Below are 21,063 nucleotides of genomic sequence, written 5' to 3' on the forward strand. Positions count from 1 at the left end.
TAAAGAACTATTCTCCAGGACGGACTAGTAAAGAGTCCAACAAACAGATTCTCCTTTCCTTGCCTTCTCTAATGGCAGAGTCATTATGTAGCTCCAAAAAAAAAGTTAAGATATTTTTATCTGTTAGGAAGGTATTAAGACATGGTTCACAAAAATACAAAATCCAATCCAACAATGAACAACTAAGCCAATACATCAGGAGAAAAAAAAATTTTAAAGCAAATATTCACTTACTTTGAACTGTGTTTCTGCAGGAGTGTTGGCAAGAAACGGAGGTGAACCAACAAGCATTTCATACAAAATGACTCCAACACTCCACCAGTCACACAACTGCGTGTATCCTGTACGCAGCAACACTTCTGGTGCTATGTAGTTAGGGGTGCCAACAAGTGAGTGTGCAAGGCAACGTTGGTGCTCCCTTCTTCGCCTTCGTTCTAAGGGCTTTAATTGATGGCAACGGCATTCGTTACTCCAGTCTTCTGTTGGATCCATTGAATCTTGACGTCCATGTTCACCTACAATGACAAACATAAAACATGACTTTGAATAGGGCCAAATACTGTGTTTTGAAATGTTAAAAATCTGCACTGGAGAAGGACACTCCAAAATCAAAACTTTGATCTTCCAGGGTGGTTACTAAGCAGCTTCATGATAACAGCAGGATGATGGAATGATGAGAAACAAAGCTCTGAAAAATAATAAAAGAATCGTATACAGTAGTAGAAGCATTAAAGACAGCACCGTGGAAGAACTAGACAACAAATACAAAGTATGGATGAGAAACACCACACGTTATACACATCTGTTTTTTAATGGAGAATTTTGGGAAATAGTATATCATCGTTGTTCCTGCAATAACTCCTATGTGCAAAATATAAAAGTTTCCAGTAGGAAGAAAAAATACATTTATTCATCCTATGGCAGCCGCACATAGGAGACTGTGAATTCTTACATTTTCGAAACAAAGAAATATAATTACATATAGGAGATTTTATTATTTATTTATATCACTACTTAAGTTATTTAATAGAGAAAAAAACAGAAAATCGATAAATTTGTCACATAGGAGTTATTGCAGGAACAACGACGACATACTATTATCTGTGCATTTCGAACTGGTGACTAAAGATCAAGCAATGGACTGCAATTGCCATGTGTGGATTACCCCAATCCTGGACCATTCTTCTCGACAAGTCAGCTGGGACAGCCGGAATTACCGTTGCTTCAGTTCACAGTTTTCAGTTCAGTGACTCGTGCGTGGTTTGTACTTTTGTACGTTTGTGCGTGACCTTGATCCACCAGTTCTAAATGCACAGATAATAGTGCCTGTATCAGGTACTGTCCCATCTTTTACAACACATAAAATGAAAATACTGTATATAAAATTATTATAAAACTGGATGAAATATAGGACAAAGTTAAAATGTGTGTATGCAGATAACTCTGCAGTTTACCCAACTACTGATAAGTAATTAATAGTAATTGTTTTCTTTACCATTTCGTTGGTAATATTTGGAATTGTGCGTCCAGCGAAACCCCGTGCAGAGGCCAAAATCCGTAAGTTTGATGTGTCCATCACGGTCTATCAGAATGTTGTCTGGCTTAATATCCCGATGAATAAATCCCATCTTATGAACACTCTCCACAGCACACGTCAACTCTGCTATGTAGAACCTGCATGACACAAATCACAGTTAAAATCTTGAAGCTTTTAGACAGCTGAAATAGCAATACTACTAATAGTGAATATTATGACAGTAATAGTAGAAGCGGCAGCAGGGTCATATAATGTTTCCAGAATACATTATTATTGATATTTTGTCTCTCTATTTTCCTTGTGTTTGTAGACCTGAATCATTGCAATTGGTAAATGTGATCATTCCATTCATGTACTATGCTCTTAGCAGTGAAGCAGCTGACGCTGTGATAAGTCAGACAAATAGATGCATGACAATTGCTAAATGATTCGCAAGTACACTGTTACACTTAACAGAGCACATAAAGGGATGTAAAATATTGAAGTTCTATTAAGTACAGTAAGATTTTCTCACACATTTACACGAAATGAAAGTGTCTCCACTTTTTAACTGATATGCTCTTTTACTTTTTAATCTGGGATCCAAAAGGATGAAATTTTATGTAATTTATGTCTTTTCACGGCATAACATTCCTAGCTACATACTTCATTGTTTTAATCTCATTCTATGTTTCGATGTAATCAAATTCATTATATTTAATATGTTCAGTCTTTTAGGCTTTTAAAGTAATTATATAAGTTATTCTGGAATGGCTCAGAATGTACGTAAATCTGAAATCAAAGGAAGTGAGGAGATTTTCTTTTATAACAGTAATCTCACTAGAGGTTTTGATTTATCTAGAGAAAATCAAAACTCGACTGGGTTTTAATTGACTATTACACGATTAGAAGAGAGTATATAAAGATTATAGGAAATAAAGTAGGCTACTCTAATACAATAAAATATTAATTGACTTACTAAAATTCTATTTCACTTATGTTAGATCCACCAAAACATTTCAACAGAGCCACCATTTTCAGTTGACTGTCTATTCAGTAAACAAATGCCCATCGCAAAACCATATTTTATAGTGCCATAAAGAATTTTCAGTTTGAAATGTTGGCAAACAAAGAAGCAAAAGATAGGGAGGTGATAAAAACAGAAGAAAGTATATAAAGATTAGAAGAAATAAAGTAGACTACTCTAATACAATCTGGTGGACGGTGGCTAAAGATCGAGACCGATGGAGAAGAATTCTTAAGGAAGCCGAGGCCCGATCCGGGCTGTAGCGCTATGGATGATGATGATGATGACTCTAATACAATAAAATATTAACTGACTTATTAAAATTCTATTTCATTAATGTTCCCTTCACCAAAACGTTTGAACGCAGCCGCCATTTTCAGTTGACTATCTATTTGGGGAAATAAATGACGATCGCAAAGCATGTTTTATAGTACCGTAAAGAATTTGCAGTTTGAAATGTTGGCAAACAAAGAAACAAATGCTAGGGAAGTGATAAAATTGTGTGATAAGCGGCCATGATTGGTTGAAAGACGTCCTTTTGTATAATTTTATTGGTCAAAAGTAGTATGACGTAGTAAAAGTGCAACAGTCACCTTAAAATAAGGAAACACTTCTTAGCAATAAACTGTTCATTAAAAAGAAATCTTTCTGGAAGATCGTATATTAATTTATGATATTCATTTTGGTCATGAAATCATAAAAATCTAACAAGTATTTAAAAAATGGAAACGAAATAAACTCCTACAACGAGAAGACAACTAGGATCAAAGGCAGCACCTCACATTCTTCTTTTAATTTGTCCAAAAATACTTTGCAAGTGAAACAAAGAAAGTCTCTTAAAAAAAAAAAAAATGAAATCGTCAAACATGAAAATTACAACTGTTACACATGTCCAGGTACTAATGAAAAACATTCTGCACTAAATGAGAGAAACATACATACCTTGCAAGGCGTTCTTCAAAGACACCTAACTTGATGAGAAGTGACATAAGATCTCCTCCAGGGATATAGTCCATAACAAAGTACAAATTGTCTTTGTCTTGGAAAGAGTAGTAGAGTTTGACAACCCATTCATTATCAGCCTCTGCAAGAATGTCTCTCTCTGCCTTCACATGTGCCACTTGATTCCTCTTGAGAACATCAACTTTTCGTAGAGTTTTCATTGCATAAAGATGATTTGTATCGATCTTCCGCACAAGAGCAACTTCTCCAAAAGCACCCACACCAATTGGCTTGATTTTAGTGAACATAGATTTGTCCATTTTGGCTCGTTTGAGACGAATATAATTCGATTCCTTTTGAGAAAGCATCTTTCGCATTTGGCACTGGGCTTCTGCACTAAGACCTATTTTTGCCATTTCTGTTTCAAGCTGCAGACGCCTGAACACACGCTGCCTATGCGATTTTATAACGTTTTCTACATGTTGTTCCATAAAAAACTTGAATGCTTGAGGTGAATAATTACGTACTTTACAATCGCTTCTTTCTTCCTCCTTTTCTTTACTCATACGTTTCCTTTCTGGAATCGGAGACTGATGATTGATTTTATATGATGGTGGAGTAGGCCCTGGATGACTCGGCCTTCTATCACCACCATTCTGTGTTGGAACCTGATTGTTTTTATTTTTATTCGCTACAGAAGACGAGGCAGTAGGGGGCAGTGGAGGGGTCTGTTGAGGCACACCAGTCGTATTTTCTGATGCTGCTGCATACACACCAGACACGGGTGGCTGGGGAACTGTCCTGCTATCGGCAGATGACGTCGAAACTGGACTCTCAGAACGGGAGGTCACAGCATCCACCATGACGACAGGAGAGTACTTCCTCTGCAGTGGAGGGTGAAGGTGGGAGGATGGTGCCGCCTGAACAACAGGGGTCGGTCTAGGTGCAACTGCGCTTTCTACAGTGGCCACCTGAGCACTACTTAAAATTTGAGGAATTCCATCTTCGCCTGTTGGTCCATATGGTGGTGGAGGTAGCGGATGATGTAAATGTACAGCCGGTGTGACTATGCCCCTCTGTACAGCCAACGCTTGCATGGTACTAGCGTAGCTTGGGGGATCGGTTGTAGGTACAGTCACTGGACTTGACGTTGTCACTGGAGGCACTGAAGTCTGCTGCGGCAACACAGGTGGCGGTGCTTGTTTCTGATACGGGGGTGCTTGCGCTTGTTGCTTCTGCTGAATAGAGGACGCATAGGATGGCGGTGGAGGCTGAGGGGTTGACTGACTGGAAACTGTGACTGGTGGTGGTATGGGTTGAGGGGCAGTGGGTGCGATGGCTGTCTGTAGAACAGGTTTCTGAACCTGCGTACTTTTAACAGACTGCATAATGATGGGTGGCTGAGTTTTTGCTTGACGGGCTCCCCAGGCTTGAAGGGGTGTTGGGCGGGCAACAGAAGTGGGTGTGGGGCTTGAAACAGACACTGTAATCGGACTCGGTGAACCGGCCGAAGTTGGACCAGAGTATATTCCTGATGAAGGGCTTTTCCTATAATCCTGTTGGGATTGCGTGGGGCTTTGGCGACTCTGGATAGAGGCTGTATATGACGGCGGAGGTGGTGGAACTGTTGGTGATGAAGGACCTAATGGATAAGGAGGCGGAGGTTCAGATGACGTGGAATTAGCTACATTATTGCTCTGGTACATGTTCAGAGCCTGCATCTGCTGCGTCAGCTGCTGCTGGACCTGGGGACCGTTCTGAACTATCATTGGCTGTCGTCCAGACGAAGAGTTCCCTATACTCGTTCCAGAGGAAGCTACCGGGCTAGTACCACGCTGGGCAGGTTGTGGACAACTTTGGTTGGTCCCTGCACCTCCTGGGAGAGCAGCTGGGGGTCGGGATGGAACTACTGGAGCAGGAGACATGCGCTTTAGCAACTGCTGCATGTTGGTGGTGACTGTTGAGTAGGAGGCGTGAGGAGGTGGTGGGGGAGGAGGGGTAGAACTACATCGAGGTGGCGGTGGGGGTGGAGGCTCTGCAAAGCTGCTCGGGGAGTACTGCCGACTAAGTTGAGGGTGTGACACGAGGTCTGCCAGGCGAGGACTGTCGGACCGTGAACTACCAGCACCACTATCCAGCGCTGGACTGCCACGATGCAAACTCAACTCCCGTTCAAGGCTTGGCTTACGCATTAGTTTTGTACCCAGAGCTGGCAATCCTGTGAAACACAAAACAACTTAGTATGACGACCACCGTGTTTCAAAGTTACACTGGAACTGAATTTGAGCACCAAATAAGGCAATCTAAGACTTTACAATATTGAAATATGACAAGGTATGCAATGAAATATGTTAATTATCAGAATTATGGTATGCAGTAATGAAAATTTATTAAATAACATTCAGTTACGTAACGAATCATAGTTAAAAATATTGAAATACATTAGTAGGACTGATAAAACACAAACAAATATAAAAGCTTAGACAGGTCTTTGTTGGGATTAATATTTCTGTCAGGTGCTGAAACAGATCTTGGAGCAAATAATTGATCAAATATGTATGACTTGTAAAGTACTACCAACCAAAATGTTGGCGTGTGCAGGTATACATTGTCATTATTTCCAGTTCTTCAAAAAATGACCGTAATAAATATTATTATTATGTAGACTTCAAGATTCAGAATAAATTTCGATAAGCTTGAAATAGTGTTTAAACACATTACAAAGTGTCTTATTATTTTCTTTCACCAGATATAAATAGTTACAAACATTTAAAATGTGTTTCAACTCACTTCTTACTGCTTCATTTTTATTTTGACATGCATGCACACATTTACACACACATACACATATGTGACATACAGGAAGCATTAATGTACACTCCTTTTGAAACACGCAAATTATTTTTATCACAATTACTTTCAGATAGGAGAAAATTCAGAGTACTAAAATAACATTCTACTCTCTGAAATATAGTTTCCACCTCTCCCAGAATTCTTGACTTGTGTAAGAAAAATAACACACGAAATTAAAATTAAAAAAAACAAGCAATGCAATGCAATAAATTATTTTTATTGGCACAATTTACAACCAAGAGATGATATGCATAACGATTTCCGCACAATCTCAAATTTGATTTTTTGGGAAGAAGAGAGGGGAATTTATACAAAATCATAGCTTTTATTCTAATTTAATTTTCGTACTAACAGCAATTTTTTTAATAATAATATGAACAAAAAATTAAAAAAAATAGCTGGCCTGTCACATTATCAGTGGTGGCTGCTGAAAAAGGATGGATCTGAGGAACAATTTACAACAAATATTTCATTATATTATTTGTCAGGCGAGTTTCAGTTTTGACTTGTGATATATTCAGTGCATGATTTTCCATTCTAAATTCCAACTTCTTTGTTTCGCATTTTAATTTTCATAACTGAGCCCCTCCATGGCCTGAAACCTCAAGAGTCGCTAATATTCCGTAGTTATTTATTTAAAAAAGGAACCTTAACATTTATGACTGATAAAAGTCAATATACTCGTACTTTAAAACTGAGTTAATTAGCTACACACATAAATTATTTTCTCTTCACATAAGTTGCAGGTATCCTTGCATGATTTCAAATATGTCTTACGCATTATCATGTCATAAGTGGCAACCTTACACAATTTTCTTCTTTCTCCCCTTTTATAGCACAAATGAAATCAGGTACTCTCAATATTTTCATTAAAGCATTCCATATACTGTATATATCATACATATATACACACGAGTGAATACTAAATGCTGTCTTCGAAGATCAGGGCGTAATAGACCACATCAAAACATGCATAAATAGGATAAGAACCAATATTCTATCTTGCAATTTTTTTTTCCAAATGACTAACGGGGCAAGTATCATTTCCGTGGAAAAGGCTTCTATATGCAGGGTTTAAACTCAGACTGGAAATCCCACAGATCCTCGTCGAAAATTCCGCACTTCCAAATTGCACTTTTGTCATTCCATGCATAGTGCACAGAGGTTTGCTAGGACTTAGTTCAATGCTGGACAACGGGTGGGTCGCTCAGTATGCTTTGAAAACCGGCGCCAGCTTGACCTACGCAATGTAAACCTCACGTGCTTACATTATTTCACAATGCGAAACAGAAAGGTATTGTAACATCAGTTTGAACAGAGACACTGCACAGAGAACTCACAGTGCAGTACTTGAAAATAAACCAACTACAGTTATTTTCTTCGTAGTTCTTCCGCTGAAACCAAGAAGTCCGACCATTTCATGGACAGGTACATGTCGCACACATCACATCGTTGTCGTGTTCTTGACATTTAACTCCAATTACTACGCGCTATGTATCAAAAGTAATTATTACCCCATTTGACTTCTGGGTATTGCCTCTAACATCTCCGTAACTAATCATCATACCATGACGATTTCTACTTCGAATTTCTTTGCAACAACATCCTCTATCACACTCCGGTCATCAAAGACGGCATTTAGTATTCACAATATATATTGTTGTTTAGTCAACTATCCAAAGACGGATCTGGACCCCAAAAGTGACATCAACAAGGCATCACTCATGAGATAATTAGACCAGGAGATAATGGAGTAGGATGTTCAGTTCCTTTCCCCCTCCATTGCATACATCGTTGACTAGTTACATATTACACTAATCAGACTTCTGATGTATACAAACAATTAAGGTCATTCCATGCAAAAAAAAGTATGTTTTTGAACCATGATGTCTCAAAAGTTAAAAATATTGTAGTAGGTTATTTTGTATATTCTAAATATGAATTTCACGCAATATTATATTTCTATTCTTCATAATTTAGCAGCAATCAGAATTTAAAATACTGGTTTAACAAAGAACATGGCTTCATTCATTGAAGTTTACTTACTATGTAAAGGAAGATGGAAAAATGATTTCAATGGAATTCGAAAAATTTATTATTTATTAGTGGGTTATTTTACGACGCTGTATCAACATTTCAGGTTATTTAGCGTCTGAATGAAATGAAGGTGATAATGCCGTGAAATGAATCCGGGGTCCAGTACCAATAGTTACCCAGCATTTGCTCATATTGTGTTGAGGAAAAACTCTGGAAAAAACCTCAACCAGATAACTTGTCCCGACCGGGATTCGAACCCAGGCCACCTGGTTTCGCAATCAGACGCGCTGACCGTTACTCCACAGGTGTGGACAATTCGAAAAAGGAGAGCCTCGTTTATAAATGCCTTTAAAATGAAAAAAATATACAATTTTTTAAATAGTTACCCACCGTAAAATAATTAAAAAAAAATACAGAACACAAAATGCAATTCATTTTTACAGACGAAAAAACATGTGTTTAATTCTTTAGGTTATATTGATTCCACTGTGAAAATTTCAGAATGTTGACTTAAATATCATGTCAGTTTTTAATAAAAATAACTCACCGGAACAAAGGAGCTCAGCAGGTAGGCTCTCCCGTCGTACAGAATGTTGCGCGATCAAGGTCAGGGAGGCGGACGTTTGAGATTACTCATCGTTACGAAGTCTCGCGAACGCTGCGACCGCCACAATAGCAAGCGATTTTCAACCGTCAGAACAAAAATTAATAATTTTATTAATTTCATTATTCACAGGTTTTTTTTAGATAAAGTCATAAAACTTGGGAGATGGATTAGGAATAAGATTTTCTTTAATACAAATGAAATTCGCATTAATTTAATTTGTTGCATTCGAATATAAAACTATTTCTTTTTTTCAATGAGGTGTTTTTATGAGCATGCCTTAATATTATTCGGATTAGTCTTTAAGGTATTAAAATAGGTTTTTCAGGTTTACAATGGCGTCTGTTTAGTTTCGATGGCACTTCATATAGAGTGTCTAGAATATTTTAAATGATGGATAACATGTAACTGCCACCCATTTTTCAGTCATCTGTATGACTAAAATATTAATGACATGGCAGTCATAGTTGGCAGTTTAATTTATTTTCATAATAACATTATTATATTAAGAGCCCAAAAAAATTCATGACATCGCTGGCATATTCTTAAAATTTTGTATGGAATGACCCATATTGTTCTTCCTCTGACACATATCGTCAAGTGAGATGTACTGCCTGATAACACATATAAAATAGAACAGTTCAGTTATAAAATCCCCTTCTTTGTTACTGTTTAAAAACCGTATATGATAATGAAAAATGAGTGTGTACACCTATAAAATATCATGCGTACATTCCTGCGCCTCCCCTATCTTGGATATTGCCAGTGATATCTGAGAAGGGCGCTCCCCGAAGTTTTTAAATTGTTGACCTGATAATTGGAAATCCTACAGAACAAACTAACTTGTGACACATATGTCGGTTTGCAGGTGATTTCAAACATTCCTGCTTAAGTTATCAATGGCTTCAGCAGTGGAATGCTTAAACAAACAATTGATAACATTATCATCATCTTTAATGACACATTCCTCACTTTTCAGTTATCATGAACTAAGGCTTGGGCATTGATAACTTTGTTGTAAATGGCTGGTTTCAATGCAGTCTCTCATCACGGAATACAATAAACTCACTCTGAAGGCTAAGCAGTAAGAACTTCAATTCACTGCCCTGGCGTGTTAAAATGATACCCAGGCAAAACACATTAAAATACTAAGAAGGCAGAAAATAGGAAAGATTAGAGAATGCTGGGTTTGCAGTGAAATACCTAGAACACTATGTATAGTAACTGTAAGGCCTACCAGAAGAAGGTCCTTTAGACATTCCATTGACAGGCTCCTGCTGCGGTGGTTGTTTTGGCAGGAAGTCAAGGGCAGCTTCAAATCTGCCCCCTGACATCTTCAAGGCACGTATTGACGCTTCCTACAACAAAATAAATTTTTATTACATATCAGAATGAGGAATTCCAATACAGAAACACACATTTCTCCATATTGACTTAATTACAGCAATTTCTGCCGGTTATCTATAATACACGGTTTATTTCATGCAAGCATCCTATAGTCATCTTTGAGTATGATATGGATGGTGCAACATTTTCTAGTCAATTATGACGATGGAATGGAACAGGTAGGGAAAACAGAATATTTCCACACTTGTCAATGACAAATGTTACATTGCATTCAGAACCAATTATAATGTTTTCTATCTTCGACGTATAACCTAAGAAATCTACCCTTAAATTTCAATAGAATAATATTATTTATATTTATATATTAGTAGATTTTATCTACCCATATATTATATGGGTAGATAAAATAGATTACGTAATGCACATCACAGAATATATACTCATAGAAAGTGGTTTGAGAAGCTGCAGATGTCTGAGAGCAGCATTTCTCAAAATATGTTTTGCAGAATCCCAGGGGTTCCAAATGCGAATCCTAGGGGTTCCACGAGCACTATATGGTTCTAAAATCTTATTTTATACTTAAGAGGAAACTTTTCATTCCGTTTATTAAAATTTATATATAAATCACGAAAAAAAATGACTCAATAAAAACATGAAACATCACAGTTGATGAAGATGATTATTTATTCGCATTGCAAATGAGCGAACACTGTTGGCAGTGGTAATGATTATTATAATTATATTATATATTATTATTATTATCATTATCATTATCATTATTATTATTATTATTATTATTATTATTATTATTATTATTATTATTATTAAACATCAAAAATTGAATATATTTTTCATGTATCACTTTTATTACTGGATTTTCTGCGTATGTGTTTACCAAAAGAAACAGACTAAATTGCAGAAGCAGAAAAGAGGCTACAATTTTCCGCCATAAAACCAGACATAAAAAGTATCTGCAGGTTTAAGAAACAAATATTCATTCCACTTAACAGAATTACTGAGATACTAGCTTTCACGTATTTGTTAATTATTAAATAAAGTACTAATAAAATATAATACATTTTGTATCATAAATATGATTATTTTTCTTTATGTCTTATAAAATGTCATAGTACTGATTATACGAAATATGCAATTTCAATAAAATTGAAAATGCCAAGGTTTTGCCAATGTAGTGCAATTATAGCCCAGTTTCAATTTTATAGTTACGGCCCCTTTAATTAATAATAATAATAATAATAATAATAATAATAATAATAATAATAATAATAATAATATATTGTAATAGCAAACCAAAGACAATGAACTGAAAGGGTCCCGCGGTTACAGTCTAGGTTGAAAGGGGTTTCACGGTGGAAAAAGCTTGAGAAACACTATGTTATTAGTGGATCATGTTATTTTTGAAAACAGCTTAAACGCGTAACAATGAATGTAGTATGTATGTTTAATCAACAGTCCAAAGACTGGTTGGAACCTTATAGCTGACATCAATAAGACATTACTCGTGAGGCAACAAACCCAGAAGATAATAGGGTAGGGTGGCCAGATCCTTTCCCCCGGTGAATGTAGAAAATACACTAAAGGTAGTAAAGTATGTAGTGCGTACATTGCCTTTAAAATGCAGCACATTTTCAGGAAGTGTTGTTGATAAAATATCCTAAAAAGACTGGATTAAGGCAGCGGTTCCCAACCTGGGTTACGCGTATCCCTTGGGGGTATGCGTCCGGTCACTCAGGGGTAGGTCAAAGATAATTGGTAATGTAATGACGAACATTAAATATTGTTGCCTCATGCCATGCAATACCTGATGATACAAGTAAAGATAAATCTAAAAAGATTTTTAATGTGTTTCGTAATTTATAATCGTTTTACTTTGTTCCTATAAAATTTTGTAAACTTTGTATTTGATAGGCTAGTATAACATTATAAAACACATATTAATGGAATAATTATTATCAGAGTTATTACGCAGGAATTTACTCACAGGGACTACAAGGTTAGGTATGCATAGAGTGTTCGTTGTTGAAACCCTGCCGTGGTATAAGCAGTGTGAGATTGTAGCTTTATGTGGTTAATCAATCAACCAATCGAGCCGACCCGGGTGGCGCAAGCCGTAGAGGCACGCAATGACTCTACGGCTTGGTCCGAAGGGTTGTGGGTTCGAGTCCCGCCTCGGGCATGGGTGTTGTGTTAGTGTTAGTTAGTAAACAGAACACTGAAAACCTGAAAAACAGAAATATTTCGGAAAATGGCCTCTGGCCGGATGTAGAAAAAAAAAATCGCAGTGCAATGTAAACAAACCAATTGCCGGAGCACAACGCTGAACCCTACGTCTGAGAAACTTTTCTCCATTCAATTGCTGCGATACACAACACAGTTTAGTTGTAACCCGGCCATACCTCAGGCTTCACGTCATTCATGACGTAACGACAGTCTAAGCACAACTAACCTAATATCCTCATGTTGTAGTATAAATTCCTACCTTTACCTATTACTTTCAGAAAATTGTAAAATAAATATTGCCTTTTGCCAAGTTTGTTTCTATTATTTTAAATTAAAAAACTTAGATATACAAAATCGTTCTGTTACATTTTATTTAAGTGGTGTGGTAAAAAAAAAATGGTGTAGGGAAAGTTAGAGTACAGTTTCAGTAAAAGCGTAGTTAAGGGGTACGAAAGGGAACCACTGAGTTAGGGTTAAAATATTACGAAATTATGAGTTTCTGCTTGTGAGATTACTAAAATGTCTTTAGCTTGGACTTTTTTCATTGCCAGTTCACTAGAAAATATTACAAGGTTCTGAAAGTTAAAACTATCGTCGTCCTCAGTAATAAGGATATCCTACTCGACTGAGAACAGGTAAACAAACACGAAATATAAAGAGATTCAAGGCAAACATTATCTGAAAATAGAAAGTAAGACATAGAAATTGAGAGTAGGATACCTACTTTTCGCATCCCTTTCATCAGAAGGAAGAAGACACATTCAATCATCTAAACGCAGTGGCTTTTTGCATTTCACTAGTAAAGGTCCTGATTAAACCTTTTCTAAACTATTCACTATTGCCTTTCCCTCCATTTAGAAAAAAACTATAATCTGACTTAGAAAAACAATACCAAGAATTGATACACCAATTTACTTTACGAACCAATAATTTTATTATTTTACCAAGTAGTTCACAAATGCGGCAGAATCTTGTTTGAAGCTACTCATTTGGTGTATTATTCTCATATTACAAAGTTCACTATACACTCGCGGATAAAAATACCAAAATAAATAAAGCGTGTCCCTTGAAAGACGTCACTTGCTCCTGGTAACTTCACAAGATCTGGACCACGTTCCATCAGTTTAAGAGCCTTTCTTCACAGTATCTACATACCACGAAGATAACATGTATGCTAATTAAACCAATTGGCACAAGCTATGTACACGCCACAATCACCTACCATCTGTTTCTACAAGCATCAACATGTCAGTTCAGATTATTGAGAGTTTTATAATATTCTTGCTCATATCTTGTCAATATAGGGTGTCCCATTTATCTTGTGCACCTATTATAACTTTTTTGTTTGGATAGATATCGGAATTTTTGCTTTTGAGCGTTATGTTAGAACGAGGGGCTAACATGAGTGTGGAGATTTGGTGCATGTAACTACATTATGGTAAAGGATACACGTGACGTCATCAATTTTTCAAATAACACTACATACTTTAATCATGTTACATTGATTACACACATTAAGACGAGTTCAAAAATGTATCTCAATATCACCTTCCTAATCAATACCAAAACGAAACAAAAACGTACTTCCAATGTGATAATGTTATGCTTTGAGAGTCACAGAAGATGTTCCAAATGGTGACCATTCACATTAATGCACATTCGAAGGCGTTCCCCGAAAGACCGTATGACACTTCCCGGCATGTTGCTGGCTGAATGGACACACAAGCCTGTCGAATGTGTTGCTGCATGTCGTCTGGTGTTGTCAGAATGTTTTGGTATACACTGTCCTTTACAGTTCCTCACAGAAAGAAATCGAGTGGCGACAGGTCCGGAGAGCGTGCAGGCCACCACGTGGATTGTGGCGTAAACAGTTATCGTTTGTTTACATGTTAAGACAGCAAACACACAACACACGACGTCAGTCGTCTTTCTTTTTGTGTCAGTTAATAAACAAGATGAATGGGGCACCATAACAAACGGCACATTCTGATGGCATTCATTTTGCATTTTGTTGTTATTGATTGGGACGATGACATTGTGATACATTTTGAACTCGTCTTAATGTCTGTAATCAATGTAACATGATTAAAGTATATAGTGCTATTTGCAAAATTGATTACCACGTGTATCTTGTACCGTAATGTAGTTACATGCACCAAATCTCTACAATTATGTTAGCCCCTCGTTCTAACAGAACTCTCAAAAACAAAAATTCCAATACCTATCCAAACAAAAGAGTTATAATAAGTGCACAAGATAAATGGGACACTCTGTATACTGACTACAAATAATACTATTTTTGAACGGGAACTGTACTACATAAATACATTTCGTCGTATGTTAAGTAACTAGCACCACAAGTATATTAGACATTTAACTATACTCGTATGATGCGTTTCAATTATATGGTCGGACTACTGATAGATCTATATAAGGAAAGGTATTTTGAACCTACAGGAGACTTCAAGTAAATAAAAGAATTGGTACCTTAATATGAAATAACAGTGAGGTAGGCATGTGGTCTACTATTCTGAGAAAACCTGCTCCACTTCATATTTATTGGTCACCAAGTGGTCCTCATATACAACAAGGTGAGAGGGTCAATAAGAGAGCTCGTAGCCTAAGGGGCGAGGAAATGGGAGGGCTAAGGATGAAGAACAGCGACGGGTATCATGGGAATCAGGCCAGCTATCACCTGTTTCATGTTCGAGCAGCAGATTACAACTATTTTACACCCGTCATGTTCCAGTTATTGCTTCGTAAGTACACAGGTTTCAAATGGATTCTATTATTAAGTTATACAATTAATTTCTACTGTCATTTCTAACGTTAGAGTCAACTTTAAAAGAAAACTGAATCAATGTCATTCTCAACTTGAACAATTCTATTCAACTCACGTGTTAAACGTATAATTACAGTCTAGTATATACAGTCACGAAGCTCAATACGTAGTAAATATGCATCCAGAGATAGTTGCTAACCACTAGGATCGCTACTATCGCCTCATTACAGACAATGCGAAATAGTACCTGCACAGTCTATTATTCCTAGTACCCTCATAAACTCAAGCTTCGTGACTGTATATACTAGACTGTGGTATAATTCCATAAAAAATAAATAGGCCGTCTAATTTTACTAAGTTTCAGATACAACGCATTGCGCACGTGCAGTAAACATGAGAGTCTGTATAATTATATGCTACTTGTGGGCACTGTTGCGAAACGTTTTGCCTACATATAGGAGTACTACCATCAAAACTCGACCAGACATCTTTCTTATCAATTTAAGATCAACGATATGAGTTTACCTTCCTGCTAGATATTTAAGAATAACTATTCCTAATTTTCCGATGTGAAAGGGGGCACGCAATCATATATTTTTTCGTAATTAAGTAGTGTCCAGAAATGGTTCCATATCGGCATGACATTCGCTTATGGACTCCAATAGTGGCACAACTCGAAAATAAAGTTTTGAGATGAATAAATTTTGTTTCCCTTAGCACCGAAATGCAGATATATAATTAATTAGCTTAATGAAATTAAGAGTAAGCGTTACTAAAAGACTTTATAAGAGTTCAGTTAATAATAATAATAATAATAATAATAATAATAATAATAATAATGTATCTTTCTATTTCAGCCCATGAGTGATATACACTTTCAAATAATCCCAACATGAAAAGTAAGTGTTTAATTTTGATGATTATGCAGCTACACAATTTATCACGATGGCGGATGGGCATCGATCCCATACACTGGCAGCAATTTCATGGGGAAATTCCTTCCCTATTAAGACTCGAATCAGCTACTCATTCCGTAATGTGAGTCCTAGACATGATGCCTTAGACCACGACGCTACGGCGCGAGACAAGTAGTAATTGTAACAACACTAAAACAGTTCATAGTAACAGTTCATAGTTATAATACATGTTAAAGATATTTATATCAACAAAAAACCGCCCTAAATCAGGGTTCCATAGATCGGCCTACTAATCAATTCACAATGAACAATGATTAAAAACAATGACAATTTGAAAGGAAAAAAAAAAAAAAACATTAAGATAAATGATAAGAAAACATAGGAAATCATTTACAATAAAAATTTCTTGGGTACAAATGATTACTAATTATAGCTAAGGATGATATAGTAGTAATCAGGATTAATATTATAGCCAAAAAGTGGGGAACTTCCCCGAGCGCATCCCGTTGAAAAAATATTTACATTACAATGTAGAAAGAACCTATAACTAAAAGTGGGTGAGGTTTCCCCAAAGAGTTTGTAATACTTACTAGAGACACATACCCGTGAGTGGCAGGCAAGAAAAATGTCACAAATTGAATCGGCTAGCATCCGCCATTAAAGGGAGTGTTTGCGGCGCGAAATTCGAAGACAGTACCACAATATATTGATGCAGCCTGGTGATAGACACTGTTTTAAACATCTATTACAAAGGATGACTCGTCATGAAATAAACATGAATGGCAGAGGAGCACTATATTTATTAAAGTATTATAATGATTCATCTTTAGCGATATTCTAAAAAATAAATTAAGTCACCCATATACACTCGGGGTAAATATGTGAAATATTGAATAATGGCAATGCCAACATTAATTTTCAGTATTACTAGTATTGTTTTAAGGACATAATAATGGATATTTACTGTAATATTTAAAATGATCTATATTTCAGTTCTTTCATGCAAAGGAAGAGGAAGGTATATGGGGCTTAGAAAATATTTAGTGGTGAAATATGAAATCATAAAAATTCTGGAAACTGATTTAAAATATAATGAGAATAAATTTTATCACAAAACAATCTATTCATTGTGTAGTTGATGACCACCAAGTTAGAAGTCAGTACAGACTTTTTAATACAATTAGTAGCGGTATTAGTAGGCCTAGGAGTAGTGGTAATAATAGGCCTAGGAGTAGCGGTAATGGTAGGCCTAGTAGTAGTGGTAATAATAGACCTAGCATTAGTGGTAATAGACCTAGTAGTAGTGGTAATAGGCCTAGTAGTAATGGTAATAGGAGGCCTAGTTTTGGTAGTATTAGTAGGCCTAGTAGTAGTGATAATAGTAGGCCTAGTAGTAGTGGTAATAATAGGCCTAGCAGTAGTGGTAATAGTAGGCGTAGTAGTAGTGATAATAGTAGGCGTAGTAGTAGTGGTAATAGTAGGCCTAGTAGTAGTAGTGGTAATAGTAGGTGTAGTAGAAGTGGTGGTAGTAGTAGGTCTAGTTTTTGTGGCAATAGTAGGCCTACTAGTAGTGGCAATAGTAGACCTAATAGTAGTGGTAATAATAGGCCTAGTAGTAGTGGTAATAGTATTAGTGGTAGTAGTAGGCCTAGTTTTTGTGGTAATAGTAGGCCTAGTAGTAGTGGTAATAATAGACCTAGTAGTAATGGTAATAATAGGCCTAGTAGTAGTGGTAATAGTAGACCTAGCATTAGTGGTAGTAGTAGGCCTAGTTTTTATGGTAATAGTAGGCCTACTAGTAGTGGTAATAATAGGCCTAATAGTAGTGGTAATAATAGGCCTAATAGTAGTGGTAATAATAGGCCTAATAGTAGTGGTAATAATAGGCCTAGTTTTGGTGGTATTTGTAGGCCTAGTAGTAGTGAGACCTAGTTAGTAGTAGTGGTAATAATATACCTAGTAGTAGTGGTAATAGTAGGCCCAGTAGTAGTGGTAATAATAGGCCTAGCTAGGTCATCAGCTATATTTTCACCAATTTCTTTGCATTTAATACAACCAAAACCTAGAAGTACATACTATACAAAACGAAAATTACATGATTAGTTCATTTATTGTGAAACAAGATAGTTTTAGACAGATATAGTCTGAGGATTTTCTTATGCACTCTGCTATTATAATCCACCGTAATGTGATGGCAACTAACCCTTGCATACATTAGTGAAATCAATCTTATAAACCTGATTAATGTGTTACTGGAAAAACTTTATCCAAGAAATATTCCGACATTCGCTAAACACATTCAAAGGAGGAACTGCATTTGGAACATTCTTCCAAATATTAAGATATGCATGCTTTCCTGGGCATCCTACAATAGTAACTATGTTCGAACAATTATTTGCGGCGCTGTATTTCGCCATTTTGTTATTATTTCCCTTCAAGTGTACTCATATTTATTCGTACTCCTCAATAAGCATGAACTGCTCGCACTCCTGGCGAAGCATCAACTCCCTTTAATGGCGGCCGAACAGCGGTTCAATTTTGTACGCGAAACTAGCGCCGTTGGTGTCTCTAGTTATATATTACAAACTCTTTGGGTTTCCCCCGTTCTACCAGGAATTAAGTGATGGTCGTGGTGGTGGTGGTGGTGGTGGTGGTACCAACAAATATTTTCAATGTAGCCTACATCACAAAACAAACTCCAGTATACCATTAGAATTTTATGCTATTCTAATACAGACATTGTAAAAGTTGTTGTGCTTTAATATTCAAACTATGCGGTGCACACTCATAAACAAAAACACAATTTCGGCAATGTTGTTATTGTCTTTGTCGGCCTGTTCTTTTGGCAACATGGCGCATTCTTTGCTGCTGACGCATCAAGAGTCCCTCTGCAAGGAAGCTGCGAATTCGATCTACTATCAAAATAAAAAAATATTAACTTTTATTTTTATTTTAGTAGGTTATTTTACGACGCTTTATCAACAGCTTAGGTTATTTAGCGTCTGAATGAGATGAAGGTGATAATGCCGGTGAAATGAATCCGGGGTCCAACACCGAAAGTTACCCAGCATTTGCTCATATTGGGTTGGGGGAAAACCCCGGAAAAAACCTCAACCAGGTAACTTGCCCCGACCAGGAATCGAACCCGGGCCACCTGGTTTCGCGGCCAGACGCGCTGACGCTACTCCACAGGTGTGGACAATATTAACTTACACAAGCTGATGTTCAAATAACAAGAATGAATTAAAGTCACCAACTCATTTTTTTAATGTGTAACAAGCATTGAATGCTTTTAGGATTAAGGGCATTAAAAAGGATTTTATGCTATCTTCCTGCCTGTGAACAGTCCTTTCTCTTATATTACTCAAAGGATTTTGTTATTCGATATTTAAACAGGGCTGTATTTACGCATGGACCGACGTGGAGTTGTTTTATTACTTTTTACATCACAAATTATATAGCTACAGCGTACTTACTTACTTACTTACAAATGGCTTTTAAGGAACCCGAAGGTTCATTGCCGCCCTCACATAAGCCCGCCAACGGTCCCTATCCTGTGCAAGATTAATCCAGTCTCTATCATCATTTCCCACCTCCCTCAAATCCATTTTAGTATTATCCTCCCATCTACGTCTCGGCCTCCCTAAAGGTATTTTTCCCTCCGGCCTCCCAACTAACACTCTATATGCATTTCTGGATTCGCCTATACGTGCTACATGCCCTGCCCATCTCAAACGTCTGGATTTAATGTTCCTAATTATGTCAGGTGAAGAATACAATGCGTGCAGTTCTGCGTTGTGTAACTTTCTCCATTCTCCTGTAACTTCATCCCGCTTAGCCCCAAATATTTTCCTAAGCACCTTATTTGTCAAACACCCTTAACCTATGTTCCTCTCTCAGAGTGAGAGTCCAAGTTTCACAACCATACAGAAGAACCAGTAATATAACTGTTTTATAAATTCTTTCAGATTTTTTGACAGCAGACTGGATGATAAAAGCTTCTCAACCGAATAATAACACGCATTTCCCATATTTATTGTGCGTTTAATTTCCTCCCAAGTGTCATTTATATTTGTTACTGTTGTTCCAAGATATTTGAATTTTTCCACCCCTTCGAAGGATAAATCTCCAATTTTTATATTTCCATTTCGTACAATATTCTGGTCACGAGACATAATCATATACTTTGTCTTTTCGGGATTTACTTCCAAACCGATCGCTTTACTTGCTTCAAGTAAAATTCCCGTGTTTTCCCTAATCGTTTGTGTATTTTCTCCTAACATATTCACGTCATCCGCATAGACAAGAGGCTGATGTAACCCGTTCAATTCCAAACCCTGCCTGTTATCCTGAACTTTCCTAATGGCATATTCTAAAGCGAAGTTAAAAAGTAGAGGTGACAATGCATCTCCCTGCTTTAGCCCGCAGTGAATTGGAAAAGCATCAGATAGAAACTGACCTATACGGACTCTGCTGTAAGTTTCACTGAGACACATTTTAATTAATCGAATTAGTTTCTTGGGAATACCAAATTCAATAAGAATATCATATAATACTTCCCTGCAACACAAAAATTGTAAAATCTTATGAAGTCAAGGCATTTTTAAATCTCGTCTCAAGGTGATAAAAATGTTCTTTATTTTCTTACTTTTTCTTTAGAAATGTCAATAGTGAGATCCTACAAGAGCCAGCCGTACACCTTATTTACAAATTCATTCTGCTGCTTATTGCATTTCGTAGAAATGTTATTGAAAAAACAGTATTTACAAGTAAAATTACTGCTGAAAATGTACATAA

The 21,063-nt window shown here is 36.7% G+C and overlaps 1 protein-coding gene across 3 annotated transcripts in view; it reads right to left on the reverse strand.

The window, feature by feature from the left end:
* Positions 1–21,063, reverse strand: part of wts (serine/threonine-protein kinase warts) — a 129,483-nt gene that overhangs the window by 20,113 nt on the left and 88,307 nt on the right. For all 3 annotated transcript variants that reach the window (XR_011335671.1, XM_069843781.1, XM_069843780.1), the window contains exons 4-7: positions 10,217–10,337; positions 3,486–5,703; positions 1,496–1,674; positions 235–515 (exon numbers count right to left, since the gene is read on the reverse strand). Coding sequence is in view for 2 of the 3 variants with exons in the window: in XM_069843781.1 (XP_069699882.1) it covers positions 235–515; positions 1,496–1,674; positions 3,486–5,703; positions 10,217–10,337 (2,799 nt within the window). In the remaining variant the exon portion in view is untranslated. The remainder of the gene's footprint in view (positions 1–234; positions 516–1,495; positions 1,675–3,485; positions 5,704–10,216; positions 10,338–21,063) is intronic.

Source organism: Periplaneta americana, chromosome 13 (assembly GCF_040183065.1).
Source record: "Periplaneta americana isolate PAMFEO1 chromosome 13, P.americana_PAMFEO1_priV1, whole genome shotgun sequence".
Lineage (NCBI taxonomy): Eukaryota > Metazoa > Arthropoda > Insecta > Blattodea > Blattidae > Periplaneta > Periplaneta americana.